The sequence below is a fragment of the Malaya genurostris genome, chromosome 1 (genome assembly GCF_030247185.1).
Source record: "Malaya genurostris strain Urasoe2022 chromosome 1, Malgen_1.1, whole genome shotgun sequence".
Classification (NCBI taxonomy): domain Eukaryota; kingdom Metazoa; phylum Arthropoda; class Insecta; order Diptera; family Culicidae; genus Malaya; species Malaya genurostris.
Genome location: NC_080570.1, coordinates 45,493,671 through 45,511,945, shown reverse-complemented (window position 1 = coordinate 45,511,945; position 18,275 = coordinate 45,493,671). Strand labels below are relative to the sequence as shown.

General features: G+C 37.3%; 2 protein-coding genes across 3 annotated transcripts in view; one reads left to right on the top strand and one right to left on the bottom strand.

The window, feature by feature from the left end:
- LOC131438456 (5-hydroxytryptamine receptor 1-like) overlaps positions 1-18,275 on the top strand; it is a 212,820-nt gene that overhangs the window by 128,753 nt on the left and 65,792 nt on the right. The window lies entirely within an intron of this gene.
- Positions 12,625-16,954, bottom strand: LOC131425813 (odorant receptor 4-like). Its single transcript, XM_058588017.1, has 8 exons — positions 16,891-16,954; positions 16,539-16,834; positions 16,190-16,468; positions 15,945-16,120; positions 13,133-13,229; positions 12,967-13,068; positions 12,739-12,903; positions 12,625-12,678 (listed from the first exon to the last, which is right to left on the bottom strand). The coding sequence occupies exons 1-8, from the start codon at positions 16,952-16,954 to the stop codon at positions 12,625-12,627; spliced, it is 1,233 nt and encodes a 410-aa protein (XP_058444000.1).

Sequence of the window (18,275 nt, the reverse complement as noted above, 5' to 3'; positions counted from 1 at the left end):
AAAGTTCAATTCGTATATGACCTGTCATTTGAATCTAAATTTGTGAAAATCGGTTCAGCCATCTCCGAGACAATCAAGACACACACAGACATTTTGCATACTCAACTGCATACTCGACTTTTGAACCGAAGCCCTGAGAGCCGTGTGTCATATACCATTCGACTCGAGTACGCAAAATGTTTGTGTGTATGTGTATGTGTGTGTGTATCTGTGTGCGTATGTGCATATGTGTGTATGTAACGTTTTTTTCACTACCTTTTCTCGAAGATAGCTGAACCGATTTTCACAAACTTAGATTCAAATGAAAGGACTTGTGGTCCCATACAAAATTCCTAAATATTATTTGGATCCAACTTTCGGTTTCGGAATTATTAATAATTTTCTAAATCGATTTCGGTTATTCATTTAAGAATGGAATAAAATTATTTTGAAGAATACCTTAGTAATACATATGATAGTATGATTGATATGAGAAAGGCATCATTACACCACTAGGTGGATTAAAACAGGTTGTTGTATTGATCAATCAATTGATGAAAATTAGTCCCAAGGTTGAGTTTTTCCCACCGTTCATTACATTGCAATTAGTTTACGACTTGATTTACTGAATATTTGAATATGCAACTCTCTTCAATTGCAGAATCTGTTTCCCTCAAATGAAATGTCTGCCAGGCGATAGTTGCAGCCAAAAATGATGGCAATCAAAATTCTCATAAAAGATAATAAAGATCGTATTGAATTGAAGCAACGCTCGATTTCGTACACTTTTAGCAGGATGCAATGCAAATCCTCTTGAATTTATTGCTTCGCACACAACTACGTCGATCAGCTTTCGAATGATTTTTTAAGCTCAGTGATTGAGCCTCCTTAAAGGAACGGATGAATCACTTCACCGAACGCAAAATCAGGAAAAGGTTTTACTGCCGCTGTTGGAGCAATAAAAGACTTGAATCAATTTTCACTGTCTTCGGTGGATTTTTTCTCCAACTCCAAGTCAATGGAAAAAAAAAATACGAACGAAGGATCCGGCTTGCATCCCGTAATCGACGGAAGGGGTCCAGGGTTGAAATTGGAAATTGAAACCGGCTGATGGAAATGAAATGAAGAAAAAAAGACGGCGGCTATCGCTTTACGCTGTTGATGGGAAACAGGAACGGTTTAGGAGTTTTATTTTTCGTTCTCCGAATAACCGGCCCCGTCGCCAGGAGAAAGTATGTTTTTCTGCTGATTTCACGCTAATGGTTGATGGGATCGGTCGGTCGACAGGTCCTACGGTTTCGTGCCGGATTTTTTGTCTGTTCCCCCCACCCGATGGGTTCGATGTGACATCGATTGGAAGCAGGTAATTTGTTTGCAATTCATTATTATTTAATGATCCTACCAAGCGGGTGTGGCAGGAAAACATCAAAAGATTTCTGCCAGTTCAGGATTTGTTTCCAGTTTGATGAGATGGGGAGCAATTTGATTTGTTTGATTTTTGTTTTGACGAAATGAGACGAGTTTTTAACGATTTCATTAGATGGCTGTTGCCATCAAAAAACAACTTTAAAAAAAAAGCTGGCGCAAAAACCAAAAAAAAAACAATAATCCTTATTTCCGACCCCATTTTATCAAAGCTCCTATCATTGTCGGAATGGTGGAAAATCTATTTTTTTTCGGTAAAGTCTTGCTTGCATAACTGGCCATTTTGCGAAAGCAGTTTTCCCCGGTCGCTCTGATTCCGTATCATCACAGCGGGTTGAAGCTGATGACTGAAAAAGCACAAACATAATCCTTGTCTGGAATCCCAACATCGACCCACAATAACGGGGCGCGGGGGTGGCTCTACAGGACCGTAGACCCAAGCGCTTGAAATGATGATGAATGACGTGTCATACGTTCATGTATCACAACTGAGTCTTCCTTTCCTTCGGCCTTTTCTTGATGCTCCGGGACGCCATCGTCAGTCGTCTTTTGCCATCGTCAGCCGTTGGCCGTGGCCATTACTGTCGTTTCCGCATGCGATGCATGGTTACCCCAGGTGGAACAACTGGTTATACAATGAGTGCTTTCGACCTGACAGCTATATGTACTAGGTATGAAGATGATGATGATGATGATGATGATGGTGATAATGGCAACGACGGCAAGAGCCCCTAGTGAAGAAATTGTGGAGTAAACTCAAATGACGGATCAGTTCGGCGTTGGGTGAAGCGATAGGAGGTAATTCGGTGGTGGATCCGGTGATCCGCAATGCTTATTACCGAAAATGGTCGGTCATTCGGCAGAATTTTCTCATCAATTTGGACTAATGCAGTTGGAAGTTGTTGAAGTTGTGTAGGATGGCGGCGCTCACATACAGGTAATACACTTTAAATGTTCGGTTTCTCCATGTATTTGGATTTGGCAGTGGTGCAAAATATCCGGCAATTTTGATTTATTTCATTGCTAGATTTTTTTTCTCTGATCGTGTCACGTATTTGTAATTAGTCCCATACATCATTACTTCAAGAAAATTGTTTTGTATTGAAGCACTTTTTGCCATAATATTACAAAACATTCTAAAAGGAACTCTGGGTTGATGGTTCAGAATATAAAGCGCTAGTTTCACAAGCTAGTTGTCGTATGTTCGATCCTCGAACTGTAAGGATTCTTAGTGTCAACTGAATCCTATTCAATAACCATAAAATTGTTGTTGAAACAGCAAGTCAAGTTCCACTGCGGAATGAGAAGTAGTGCTTGCGCTGACTTTGCTCTGATTGACGCAGAGTCTCTGCGTTTTCAGCAAAGTACTACGAAGAAATTTTGAGCTTCACGATTGCAGGATCCGGCAGGCGCCACCATACCATCGTTCGGAAGTCATTACGGTGAGTGCTTGTGACATTGCCGAAATTGCCAAATCATCTACACAATTTACGAAAGCTGAACTTCGGTGGCTTTGGTGGTTGATATTTTGGTTGCTTTTTTACCACACGAAAAGTTATCGTATCACGATTAGAGTGGAAACCGTCGGTACGGATTACTCTCAGAAAAGGAAACACAGGATTTACAGGGTTACACGAAAGCTGTGGAATTTTACGTTTATCATTCGGTGTTGCGAATGAACAGTAAACGGCCTTAACATCACAAATAGTTTTTATCAAATTAGGATGTTTTATGTTACGGAGTTTGAAAATCTGCTAAAAACTGATCTGTTATGTTGTATTTTAAATAACAGCGTAACAGATTAGACGCTTTGTGGGATTTACTTGGGTGTCTACTAGGGTGGGACAAAATATTGATATCAGCTCCACCAAACTTTTCGTGTTTCTTTTGGGTCCCATAAGCATCATGCAAAATTTTAGCTCGATCGGAAAAACTATATTCTCGCGCCCGAGGTTTAAAGTTTGTATGGGATTTAGTATGGAGAAATTCACTTTTAACAAACAAAACAATCCGACAATTGTAGAAAAGGTTATTAAAGGACTCAGGGTCCGAACAATGGCTCACTCCTCAATATGTATATCTAGCACCACTGCTGCTAGTGGTGGTAAAATGATTGTGCTTTCTTTTATTATGCTATAACGGTTGATTTGAGTTGTTTGATACCTTCACAAAAGTTTCTCAGCTGAGTATGAGGATTATTTTTAAGTGACAAGCGATGTTCCAACACTCACCGTAAAGACACAAAAAAGTCTAACTTTTTTAATTTGAAGAAATAGGTTTTTGGAATCTCCTACAATATTTTAGATAAATTCAAATCCAATACCTTTGCCGAGAAAATAAACTCTCTATCTTTTATAGTTTAGAAGATACAGATGGTACTATTTTATGCAAAGAGAAACACGATTTACATGACTTTTTGTGACTTTACAGTACGGTTTGGAGCATGGTTTGTCACTTAAAAATAATCTTTATACCCGACTGAATAACTTTCGTGAAGATATCAAACAACTCGGATCAACCGTTATAGCACATTAAAAGAAACGAATTACTTTTACTAGCAGCAGTGGTGCTAGATATATTAAGGGGCGGGTAGGGTCTAACACTTTTGAAAAAATATTAATTATTTTCTTTATATTTTCTTATAGTAAAACATTTCAAGAATATTCTGTGAAATTTTCATGCCTATAAAACATTCTTAAAATGTTTCATTATAATAAATTATAAAAGAAAAAATATGATTTTTTGAAAGTGTTAAGTCCTACGGGCTTACTTTTGGAAATTGTTTCCGTTGATTTTATTGACAAAAAACTTTAAACGCGTTTTTCTCGAAAGCAGGTTTTGAAAGTCCGTGTCCATCGTCATTCAAAAACTACTGCACCATTTTGTTTTCAAATTTTGCACACACTTTCTACATATAGAAAACCAGACCCCAACGTTTTCCTTTTTGTTGTTTGTTACTTTGGGGAGGTTTTACGACTACAAAATGGCGGATTTTTTCGTGAAAAATCGAAGTTCAATTAAAAAAAATTAAAAAAAATCAAACAGAAACGCTGGGGTCTAGAAAAACTTCAACTCTAACTTTGCAGCTTTGATTTGTTCACTTTTGATTAGTCTGCGCTGGGATACAGTGGACACCGCAAATCATGATTTTTAAGAAGCGTCCTCAAAATACCTCTTCACCGACTTATTTCTCAATATTTTTCTACGAGAAAACTACAAAATGTCGTTCGAATGATGCTTTTTATCATGCAAAACATTGGAATTTATTTGGTTGAACGATAGTTCTGAAAAAAAAAATCCTAAAAATTATGATTTTCGAGTTTATTTCCGTAAATGCAACATTCAAAGTCGCTATCGTATGTATAACTGCCAAAATAGAAAAGACAACTGTGACTGCAGAATTCTTTTCGGTGGTAGTGTGCCATCTAGTGGCTAGTAGTCATTACAGTGTTAACGTAATAATGCGCCATATGGCTGCAGATTGTAGAAGCCAATTCAACCATTCATGTTGGTTGAAAACAACATTTCATTTTTATAATTCAACTTAAAAAATAGTTGAATGGATATGAAGTGTTCCTTAGTTAAGCAAATGACAATACGTTTAATTGGTGAATTCAACTTAAAAAATAGCCAATTCAACTAAAAAAATACCCAATTCAACTAATATTTTATCATTATTACGGGAATGAGAATTAAAAAAACTAAATATACAAAAGATTTTTGGTTGTCTCAAAAACTAACTACCTAAAATAAAAAAATCAATAATTTGTTTTCACCAAAATACTGATTTCGGTCTTTTCGTGCACTAAAAACAATGACATTTCGCCGAAAGAATTATTCAACTGAAAATAACAAACAGAGTCTGTATGTTGCTTAATTGTTAAATATGATTGAACTATCCTAAATGCATTGTTGTATACGGTATATAGTAACGTCTCGATTGCTGATTTGCTTCTTCATGAAGGGTAATATTATAAAATTTCTTGCCTGAAGAAACTCCGACTTCAAAGACGATTTTCGAAAGTTTCAGTGCACAAGGTAAAAAGATGTATGAATGAACCAAATATTTTTATTCAAATAGTAGTGCCAGTTACATTTTTTTTCTTCAGCAAATAATCGATCGGGGGCTTATGATAATGAGCCACATAACCGACGAAGTTGGTCACCGACCCACCGTCGGAAGCGGCGGCCTATCGCATACGAATCTGTAGCCGCCTAGTTTGCCAGATCTACTTAAAGTTAGGTTACTTTGCCTTAGTCAGGTCCGAATGAGCGGCAGTGAGGTCGAACAGCACACGAACGAAAACGTCATCATTTTTGCCTTTCTCTGTAGAAAGTTAATAGAATTGCTGGAAAAACCGACTGTCGAACGGATCCTCGGAGTTCCACCTTTCAACGAATTCTTCTAATGCTCAGTTTTCTCGTGGATTACTGAACCGATTTCTACTTGAAGATTACTGAACTGGCTCGGAAAGCTACTATTATGTCATTGATAAACAATAAGAACAATTGGCTGTGGCTTCAGTTTCCGGAGATATAATGGTAAAAGTGACGTAACCCTCAAAACGCGTTGTATCGTGTGTGCAGTGTGTTTTTGGAAGCGATTTAGTTGGATTTATCCAAGATTGTCGGAAATTTTTTATAGTTGCTGCTTGTTGTTTATATCGAGAGAGATCAATACCACTTGGTAGGTCGCAACTCCGTGTAGTTTTCCAGGTGGATTTGCCTCTTTCGGTGCAACATGGACTCCATTCCCTTTATATCATACCAAAATATCTTTGGTGTAGTGCTAAATCAACCTAGAATAGCGAGGGAGCGTCATGGCTGCGTAGGAATGGTAACAATCGCTTCTTGAAGTATTCTTCAGGGTATGTTTCTTTCAGTTTGCAAGCCCTGAGCGGAAACATATATCTGACAAGCCAAATGAACGAAAAACTAACAGAAAAGATGATTTATTGGAAAAAGATACGCTCAAAGACAGGACTCGAACCTGCGTTCTCGTGCATTCCGTGCATACGCGCTACCATTTCGCCACTCTGAATCTTGTTTTAGTCACTCTTAAACGCCAGTCAGACACAGTAGAACGTACATCGAACATGGTCTACATCCTGGCCGTCACCCGACCGATACCATCCAGCGACTGGCACCATTAAAGAAAGTGACAAGCGATTATAAATACACACTCCTACTCAATGCTTGATCGGAGAAATTGGTATAAAGCGAGAAGACTAGTGTTTGATGGACAGAGAAGATGTTTGGATGTAAGGTATCGGTCGGGTGACGGCCAGGATGTAGACCATGTTCGATGTACGCTCTACTGTGTCTGACTGGCGTTTTAGAGTGACTAAAACAAGATTCAGAGTCGCGAAATGGTAGCGCGTATGCACGGAATGCACAAGAACGCAGCTTCGAGTCCTGTCTCTGAGCGTATCTTTTTCCAATAAATCATCTTTGCTGTTAGTTTTTCATTCATTTGGCTTCTCCAATATATGTTTTCGCTCAGTCATTGCAAAACTGAACTTAGTTATGGCGGCTTTACGTCAAACCAACTAAAAATTAATAAATCGTATGTTTCTTTGTTTTCCGTTCCGTTGGTGGTGAAGCGTTGGCTTATTTGACCACTACTGCATATTACCTGCCAAACCAAATATTGTTAGGGAAACTTGACCTTTTTTCGTCCTGAAATGTTCCTCTACGCCGTTCTTTTGCATGAAAGACATTTCAAGAAGACTTCCAGTACATCAGTTTCATAGTCCATTATCACGCAGGAAACTTCGAAAAATATTCGCAATACAAGAAGAATGCTATTAACCGAGCTTGCAGGAATGCCAAGTTCTCTTACTGGCAGATCCGGATTTTCATTGCAACCGCACACAATTGTATTCGAGAAATATGATTGCCTAGCCTAGTAGAAGAACCACCCAAAAGAAATGTTATGAGAGTGAGAAATGCTTGAACGAATGGATATTTGACTTTGTAAGAAGAAGAATGTTGTCAGTCTTCGTTGAGACGTAGAGCCGCCTTGTTTCAAATATGATCAGTTTAACGGGTAAGCAGATTGGAAAATTAGCATGTGAATGAAATAATTAAAATCACGAGAATGTTACCGCAGATACGGGACTGGAACCCGTACCTTTACGTCTTAACAAAGACTAAAAAACAAATTGTTGAAAGTCAATTGAAGGTTTAATCATCTTGTGTACGAGATCACAATCGTCATCGCTGCTCTACCTACACACTAGTGGAGACCATTATGTGTTGGCGGCAAAGTAGAAGAGCAGAAGAATAAATTTGTGATCAGTGTGATGTGTATGTGTATGTTGAATTTGTTTCCGTAGATATAAGACTGTAGAGTTGAATACCGTAGTGACCTGGTACAGCGAAGCATGCTTGGTTTCCGTCTAGTCAACTTTCTCTTCATGTGTTTTCATATGCAGGGTAGTTTAATTGATAAAACAATTTCCCCGGTAAGGAGTTAGCTACAGGTTCGAATCCCGTCTCTGCGGTAACATTTTCGCGGTTTGCATTACATAATTGCATGAAACTCGTTAGATACCGATCCTATTTATTAAATATAGTTTTTTCAATTGATTCCTTCAGCACATGGTTCTTCCGGTCTTGTACGACCGTGTTCTAAAGAAGCACAAGGAAGTCAAGCTCGATTTTCAGCAGCAGAACGTGGAGATGTGCTGGTAAACGTCAAATTCATGTTTGCCGACAAGCTCTCGAAGATGGTCGTGATTAGACAGGTGCTTTGCAGTGGTCTGAAAATGTAACCATCCGTCACATCATTCACGATGACATCCCTAGTTTACATCGAACAATGTCTGAGAAAGCGCTTAAGTGTTTTGGTACGATTTAGTGAGCTGCCACTACTTTAAGCTGATTTCACAGATTTAGCTAATACTGGAAAATTTCAATGCAGCGACTCTCATGAAGCGGCGGACAATCAAGGACATTATGTCAATACGGGTAAAACGGGAGAAATGTGATGATTTCGTGTTTGTTTCCACTGTACGGGCATTGATGGGATCCATCAAGAAGAAGTTTAAAGATTTCGTTCGAACTGGAGTAATGTAACCAACCACTGAACTGGAGTAATGAGAACGCCAACCACAAATGAACTTTTTGAACTTATTCAATCAGAATATAGGTCCTTTTGAACGTATAAATTTACTTTTTGTCAGCTTTCAGGTATTTTCTAACGATAGTTTCTTCTTGGTAGGGTGCTTTCCTGAAGATCAATCACTAATAGTTTCAACTGTTGTTTGGCTTGCAAAATGATTTATTAGAATTAAATTTTATTAAATTTCACTTCATACATCTGATGATACCAGTTTTTTTTTCTCACTTACCGTTGAGCAATTTAACTTATACTTCCTTGAATTCCAGTTACAGCGCTTTGTGACGGATGTGGTTGCATGAAATGGTAAACGTGTTCTGAGGTATAACGGGTCAATGTTTCGGATGTTTAAAGTACGTTCTAAACTGTGATATGATTAATAATAAAATAGATTTAACAAGGGTGAGACAGTTGTTTCCAGTTTTTATCGTACCTAATTGGAAGTGTTCGTTTGTTGACAAAATATCTTTCATGTCAACAAGACAGAATTGGTTCATTATATATTAATTTGACGCTGTTAGCTCTACACGGAGAACCCTTCGATCATAAAATTGCGATATCCCAGTTTTTGATTTTTGCGATAGTTGATTTAACTAATTTATTTTTGATTTAACCAATATGGTTTTTGATTTGCATATATTCAACTAGTTGAAAAATATGTTGTTTTGAATGCTGTCAAATGCCGGAGACAGTTGAAAGCAAAACAATAATTGCAATGCAAAATCAACAAGTTTTTTAGTTGAAATCTGTTCGCGTCGCTTCAAAATGTCAATGAACAACATCGATGGTTAAAGCGTTTGGTGAAATTGTGTTCATTTGATTTGAAAAATTTATGATTCCATAACAAGTGTTTATCTAACAGAGGTGTTGTGATAAAGTTAACCTTGTTTAAGATGAAAAAGATTTGGTGACAAATTAGAAAATGTTAATGAATGACCATCTCGTAATCTTTCAGGTATGCGCAAAAATTTTATGCTTCAAATTCGATCATTGATTTACTTCCAGCAGACTGTTTTACTTCCAGCTGTTTGATACCGATGATGATGTTCATGCATTAGCAATAAAACGCTTTTTGACATGAATTTAATTTATGAAAGTAACAGGAGCGAAGGGTTTCAAACACGCAGAACGCGCTGCGATTGAATGGCGCGTTTGAATTGCCGTCACAAAATTCCAATTCCCAGCGGTAGATGCACCCAAGCTCATATAAATTGACTAAAATTTTCGAAAATCAATATTGTTCGAATTGATTCAACTATTTGCAATGTCTAAAACAAATAAAACCGATTTATTTTTCAACTAACAGAATTTTGTTTCAATAACAACACCAGCTATTTCAACTAAAATAATTGTTGAAATTGAAAGGTATGTGTCCTCACTAATTGACAGCACTTTTTTTTCAAACAGTTAAATTAGTTGTTTCAACCATCGTTTCTGCTAATCGAAAAACAAAAATGACAGTTTAGTTAAAACAACAATCGATTAGTTGTACCAAATTTTAACCAATCGAATTCAGAAAATCAACTAATATTCTGGTTGAAATGGGATCGCGAGTGGTTCCGTGTAGGTGTGATAACTATGAGCCATAACGTCGTTTGGTTTTCACATTTTGAATAGGATTGTTATTTTGGATGAGTGGTTTATTGAACACGTATCGAATCGTCTGTTTGAAAAATGATTTAGAAGGTTTCAAATAAAGTGGGGAGAAAGGTCCTCACCGGTAGCTCCTCCGATGCGTTTGAACAGAACTAACGCTTTTGTATCAATAGTCGTCTCATTATTAGAGTTGCCATGTTACATTGCCGATTACTCGACTTTCAATCAACGAATTGTAATAAAATCGGATACAATATCTTTGCTACGGCTCTGAGAAGCAATATCGCAGAAAAAATAGTTCGAAAATTGTGCAATGCTGCTGTTATAGCGACGCAAAAGTTCGATGCGAATATATTTTCATTTTACGCTTAAAGTCAATCTATCAAACGGAGATAACAGATTTCAGGAATCAGGACTAATTGGCTAAAGTGACACGTTTGAAGATTTGTGCCATGCCGGGGCTTCTCATAAAAGGAACATAAAAGGGAAACGTGAAGTGGTGAAAAAACAGCACAAAACAAAAAGAAACAAATCGTTCTGCATCCCCGATAGGATGCTGAACTATCTGCGGGTGCCAAGATGCACATATAATAAAACGTCCATTCCCAAACAGGATGTAGAGATTTTACAAAAGCGAAACCATCCTGCTTTCCCGGAAGAATGCAGAACGATTCGCAATATGTATGAACAGAAGAAAATTCGCCACCCCGTGAGGGATGCCAAACAATAATCTGCTAAAATCTTTTAGGGTAGAAACAGAAGGGATTCATTCACTCCAGGAAGAACGATAAACTCCTCTGACTATTGCTCCTCACTATATTGGGTGAGAAACGATAGAATATCCTTCAATATTAGCTCACCATACACAGATTCAACCGTGTATGGAGAACCAAAAACCAGGATACGTATTTGCATCACTGCGGGACAGTTTCATATCAGATGATATAAAGTACCGCAATCGTATTCACACAAATCACAAAAATAACACTCAGCACGCTGAATAGTAGCCATGTGATGGTTGAGTTTGCAATGTTCAGTTAGAGTTCTGATCAGAATCCTGCGAAGATGCTTGTAAAAATGCAATAGACATTTTAACATTTTCAGATTTACATCGGGTAACAATGCTGTAGTCTGAGCACAAGTTTACATTCATTCACACAGCAAAAAATTATGAAATTTACAGGTGACGCAAATCCACATATGACACAATTCATAAGAACGAAATCCTTGAAACGACTGAATTTTACAAGAATGATATAAATATACGTCAAACATACCTTGCTTTTCAAGCAAACGTGTAAATTTACATGTTTTAGCACTTAAAAATATGTAAGAATGCATTAAATATAAGTTAGAATTATAGGTCTCAGAAGACGTAAATTTACACGATTTTTTCTAGGTGTGCAGCGAAGGATAATTATACGGTAAATATGCCGAAAAATAAACATATTTCCTGTCTATGCCTTAAATTAGTCGGTCTAACTGTGATACGGAGTTTTATGCTTCGCAAGGGCAAATCCCACAAATGTTCCGTTTACGACTGCCGTTTTTAGACTCCTGCAGTCATTCAGTCATCGGCACGAAAATACACCTTGACTTACGAGCTCCCGTTTTAGTGGCCTTTTACGACATAGAACAGGAAACCAGTGGATCAATTCTTGGTTGATAAATAATACACGGCTTACCTGTTTGGTGGACTTATACCATCGACACAGGTGAGCCGTAGTGTTTTTCTTAGCCAGTTGAGAACCGCTACTGACACTACACAGCTATCTAGGTTGCTCAGAAAGAGAAGTTGATATTGAAGATCAATTTCTTTTGGTGACCGAACAGCTGAATAGTTCGAAAATTGTTCAATGCTGCTGTTATAGCGATGCAAAAATTTGAAATGAATACATCTTCATCTTACACTTTAAGGTAATCTATCAAGCGGAGACAACAGATTTCACTCTAACTAATGGTTTTCGTATATGTCAAAAACTTACAGGAAGTAATTTTGACCGGCCGCAAAGTGAATGTGCCTCCTGAGCTGGTACCTGGGTACCTGATTTCGGCCACAGCGATTAGTACTGAATGCACTCGTCATATTGTTGATCAGATTTTGTATATGAAGAAATTATCCTATCGCTGGGTACCTGACTTCGGACCAAAAACATCAACGCAAGCGCATTTCGGAAACATGTTTGGTTGTGTTGATGCGCAGTTGGGTGATTTTAGGCCTCGAACGGTTAATGAGGATGATGACTGGATCCGCTCTAATACGGCAGATTGTTCGGCAAGGGACTGAAGTCAGCACGCATACTCTGAAATGACATCGGGTAGCTCAATGGAAATGTCATGGCATTTTTTTTGTGTGGCTAAATTACACAAACTAAGTTTCTCAACAAAATTACCTAATTTATGTCACTAAGCTATTTTATTACTTCAAATATGCAACTATTTATTAGAATACAACAGTAATCTTCTCATAAAAGGAACATGAAATGCATCCATTTTAAGATTCAAGTGATTAAAGTCCTCAACAGTGTGAAATATGACCATGAGGCATTTAAGATCTGTGAACAAAAGAAGTAGTTACACAACGAGAAAAGGTACTGTGTTTGGTAAAATCTTACCATTCCAAATGTATTGATGGTTATTGGCCAAAACTTCCACGCCATCAGTATTATTGGGTGTTGGGCACGTAGAATCAAAAGAATCAATTTCTTACCAAACTGGGTATTTCCGTATATCTGTTGATACCATTTGCAGTTGTAGGCCGCTGTAGCCAATTGTAAACTCTGATCAAGGTTAGAATATGCAAGTTTATTTGATTATGCTGCATAAAATGTTTTAAAACTTACGTGTTCCATGACTTCGTTTCCATAGTAGCAAACAAAAAATATTTCCACAAGGCAAACACCAATGAAAAGGGTCATTTTAATAACAACATAGTAATTAGCAGTCTGCGATGGAAATAAAAAAACTTGAATTTGAAAGCATTAACTAAAACCAAACATTTCTACTTACGATAATTAGAAATCCTTGGGCGCACATGATAACGGAATCTGCCACTAGGTTTAGAAAAAATGTAAGACCAAATACTGCATTGATTGAATTCTGGTAACTGGAATAAGGATATCTGATTATTTATTATGCATGTTACTGAAAAGTTCCATTTGCTGATCGTCTTAATAGAATATAAAGCAAAAATCCGAATAAAAATTTATCCCCCGTAAAATGGAATCAGAAAACTGAAGACAAAATACGTATTCTGTGATATGATATCTCAAAATTAGAGTACATAGAACTATTATTTTGCCGATTACTAGACTTTCAATTAACGAATTGGGATAAAATCAGATACAACATTTTTGCTTCAGCTTTAAGAAGCGATACCGTAGAAACAATAGTTCGAAAATTGTACTATACGCGAAAACTCGAATCAAATGCAGAAACAGTAGATTTCATTTCACTTGCATCAACTTTCTTAGTCCTTTTGCAGAGCCGTAGTCGCCCCCGTCAATTTTTTAGCAAACACAATGAAGACGAACACACATTATTTCATTTTTCTGTAAGGTTATCTCAAGCAACATTTTCAATTTAGGTAAATACTTGTAGCTCTCTTGAGTGTTCATCATAATTTTTGCATTGAAAAACTTTCTGAAAACTATTTTAAGATCATATTGAAGCCAAGTGAACGATTTTCATAAGGTTTATAAATCAAAATTAAGAACCAGCATACCCCTGTGTTAAACTTATTTCGAAATGATTCAAAATTCAAAAAAAGTTTTGAGACCTGCTTTACGATCAACTTTGAAAAAAAAATTTGATGCCAAATGTCTTAGAAATACCTGGAATTTCGAGCTCCAGCGGCCACAACGGAACAGGAAAACAAAACAAACATAAAAAACACAAAACTCTGTAAACCAAAACGGTTAAATTTTATAACTTCTAACCGGTGAACGACCACAATGGTCAAAGCCGGGGTAAAATAAATGATATAAAAAAAAAATGAAATTTCGAGATCTAAAATTTTAGAAATATTTTTTTTTAACTCAACTCTAGAATGCTAAATGTAAAAGAACTGCTTGAAACATCGAGATCTAGTGTCATCTTGAAAATAATTTTAAAAAAAAACAAGAAACTTTAGATTTCCGAAATATTTTTTTATGGGAAATGTTAAATGATATCAAAAATCAATTCACGATCCCGGGAATATCAAAATCCCCAGAGTCTTTTTTTCAAAAATTAATTTTTCAAGATAATACTAGATCTCGACGTTTCAGACAATTCTAAAACATTTGGCATCGAAAGATTATCTCCCACCCCTTATGGTGATTTTTCAAGATCGAACATTTTAAAACATTAACCGCCGGGCATATCGGATTTATCTCAAATCTGGATAGGCATATTTTTAAGTGCTTTAACTTTTGAGCACTACCGCTTTACGAAATTAGAGATGACCATATTTGGCAGCATAAAACTCTACAATAAATAGTCAAAATCACTGTTAGTTTCTGTTTTGGACATCCAGGAAGCAGTTATCTTTTGTGTTCCTCATATCCTTATTAGTATTACGGTGCAATGTACTTTCGATATTTTTTTCAGAATTTTGAATTTCCTGAAAGTACGGTTAGTTTGTTTATGTTGGTGATGAAAGATGTTGTGTCAACATAATTTAATTCAAAACGAAACACTGTTTGTACGAGTCCTTACCACCGACCTGAAAGGATTTTCAGTGTCAATAATATCGTAGTGTTAGTCATGCAATGATTCTGAACGCTAAGAATGGGCTGCAAAGTCTGTTGAAACAGAAAAAACGAATGTAATGCCAAGACTTTGCTTTGCTTTGTACGTCTCATGCAAGGCGAACGGCGTATAAAAATCCACAGAAAGCTGATGAGCATAGAATCCTTTACCATGGTTCAAACACGTTTTTCCGTACAGAATGCAAGTCGATTCAATACTAATTTCGATTGTGTGAAGATGCTCAGTTTAAGTAATCGCGTCCATTCTATGCTAAATGCAAAAAGATTTAACGTAAACGAAATTGTCGTCTCTGTTAGGGGAAGCTAGGAAACATAGAAAATTATGCATCGTTCGTTATTTATTAAAATTTCGACTCTTGAATATATAGTTTTATCTATCCGAATCGATGCGACCTGACCACTGTTTCCACTTGCACGTTTGTTTAAATTTGGATTTCCCAGTAGTCAGGGAGGAAGGGGAACCTTCTCGATGGCTTTTAGAAAATCTAATTTTAGCTCTTTAAGAGGTTCGCAGGTTTGCTCTCTGAGAACTAGATTTTCGGTATGTCCGGCACGTCTTTTTGCATCGAAAGTTAAATACTATTCGCAAGAATGAATAGCAGATGTGAAGCATTATCTGTTTATAACAGTATAAGAAGAGCACCTACATAACAACACTCCATATTGCTTTAGATTGAAGAGTAGAAAAATAGACTAAATAAGCATATACATAAGTATATACTGCTCATATTCCAATGGAGAAGGTTGCAGTAAACTTCAGCAAGTAGGACTGGATTTATTTTGTGCGCCGTTCGCCTCGCTCGGAAGCTGTTCATGCTTGTCGTAGCTCTTTGCATTTGAGAAAAATACGAGGACTTCGATCATCGAGTACTGAATGATCTTGATCAGCACCTCACATAAATAAATGCTCTTGTTCAGGATATCCCAAAATTCTCAATAATCATTTTCGAAAGCAAATGTCGCATAGATACAATGATTTGGGCACAGTTTTGTGTAGTTCTGCGTCATCAGTTTCACCATCACTTCACACAAATGATTACAGCTAGACCTTGGAGGTTTTTATCACTAACCTTAGCAAATTCTGATGACGACGAATCAGCGTCTGAAGTTTCTCGTCGATATTTTTCTGACAGATCAACATGCCGTCGTGGTTTTGGGGCTCAACCAATTCTTCCAGCGCCGTCTTTAGCAGTTTTAGTTGCAGGCTCAGATGGGCACAGAGCAAACAGAATATGCATTCGACTCCCTGGAATGACAAGTAGTTTTTCACTCTTATTTTTATTTTTAAATCGAAAGGAGCTTTCCTACTTCTTACCACATTACTGCCAGCCACCACGTAGCCTCCATAAATCTCGAACACGTAAACCGGATAATACCACCATCCGCCGAATTTATCAAACGGGTACCATATCACGTACGGTAGCTGACGGTGCCATTCACCGGTTTGCCAGCGATTGAAGATCATTTCTGCCACCGGTAAGAAATTGAAAGCTGACGCCGTAACAATACCATTGACGGCTGCAAACTTCATAATGGCTACAGTAGGACGAAAAAAATTATCGCTTATCGGTCGATCGGTTGAGCTGTTGTTAAACTTGATAGATAAATAATAAAATCTGACAGATGAAATTGCTACTCTCCGGAATGAGATTGAACAAATTTACCGCATCCTTCCACAAGTCGCCACAATCATTGATTATCGAAGCCAGTTGATTTCGATGGTACGCCAGTCCGTACATTTGGATAAGTCCGATGATGCAGTATCCGGTGCAGGCAGCCTGAGTGGCTATTTCTTCAATTACACCGTTCGTTTTGCGATGACCGATTAGCAGCAGCGTCACGTTAACCAATTGGCCAATTACGCAGTAGGACAGTATCAAATAGCTCGTTATAAAACCGGCATTGGTCCATAGTTTTTTTCGGAGTGTAGCCGGATAAGGATCAAAACAGCACGGAATGCCTATGAGAATGCGACAGTGGAATTAACGGTTTTGGTTGGTTTACGTGTTTACTTACCAATGAGTTTCAGGACTCTTGTTGTGAAGTCAAATGTTTTTCTGAATTCCAGCTCCGGTACCATTTTGACCAACGTAGTTACAGAAAGGACCAATCCTGTTTGAAGCATATCCAACCCGTGCCATGGGATTTTTAACTGAACCTGTAAACTGTATTGTTATAAATAATAAAACAAGTCACTATGAAGGATGAAACAGATGTTTTCAGTTTTTAACACGGCTAATTCGACGCTTTCGCTTGTTGTTAGAAAATCTTTCAGGTTCTGTTGGCGCGACAAAATTACTTCATAATAAATATATTAACGCGACTGCGTACGGTCTGACATCATTCAATTTGACCTCAAAATGTTGAATTGGGTGTTGGATATAATTTATTTCTTTTTGCCTTTCTCATATCGGAAGGCTATGCAATCACTGTGAAAATCGACTTTTTAACCGAGGTCGAACCTGAGCCAATGTCTGTGTGTGTGCGTCCATGCGTCTATGAGTGTATGTATGTAACAAAAATATGCTCACTTTGCACGGAGATGGCTGAACCGATTTTCACAAGCTTAAATTCAAATGAAAGGTCTCATGGTCCCATCAATCGTCACACTTTTGAATCCGTAATTACACGAGTGTCTGCTTAGATTGATCTTTATTATGAACCAACACCGAACACGCGAACCCAGAATATAGACTCTGTTTGTTTGGATTTGTATTTGTTTGTATTTGTATTTGTTCATCTTATATGAATTAGAAATTAATCTTAAGCACAGAGAACAGACATCCAAGTAGAGATTTCAATGTGTGTAAGGAATTTAGCGGTTGTTTTATAAAGGAATCACCAAGTTTCTCCTGTAGAGGCGCATCGAGCAGCTCTGCAGTCGCCTATGAGCCCTTGCATTCGAGCTTCCATACAACGCTACTTAATGCGTGCAAAGTCGTACGCAACGGTGATTTTTAACGGATTTTCACTTGTATGCTTTACACAGCTTTATTGAAAAAGTTTGTACTAGCTTGGATGTCAGTTCTCTGTGCTATTAATCAACATTTCAATGACATATAATTGAAAATACATGGCTATGAACATTCAAAAAACAATACGTAGAAATATTTCCAATCAATTGGTCAAATAATATTACTGATTAAAACTAAACTGACTGAGCTGTAAGTGTTCAAAAGCTGACCACATTTCTACTATTGAATTTCTAATTTGCACCCCTATACAGAAAACAAAGATGTGTTTCACATAAAAAAAGACGGGTGGGTAATGTCAGAGACATAACCGGATGACGTGAATACGAGTAAAATGAATGGTTCAGTTTCTTTGATATTGAAGGATTGGAATTTAGATCTGGATTTCTGAAATTAAATTTTGAGCCGACTGCTAGAACTGAATTTTGA

Coding starts and splice junctions, on each gene's coding strand:
- LOC131425813 (XM_058588017.1), bottom strand. CDS start 16,954: ATGGTACCGGAGCTGGAATTCAGAAAAACATTTGACTTCACAACAAGA. Junction 16,469..16,538: donor GCGACTTGTGGAAGGATGCG/GTAAATTTGTTC, acceptor TTATCTATCAAG/TTTAACAACAGCTCAACCGA. Junction 12,904..12,966: donor GAAACGAAGTCATGGAACAC/GTAAGTTTTAAA, acceptor AACCTTGATCAG/AGTTTACAATTGGCTACAGC.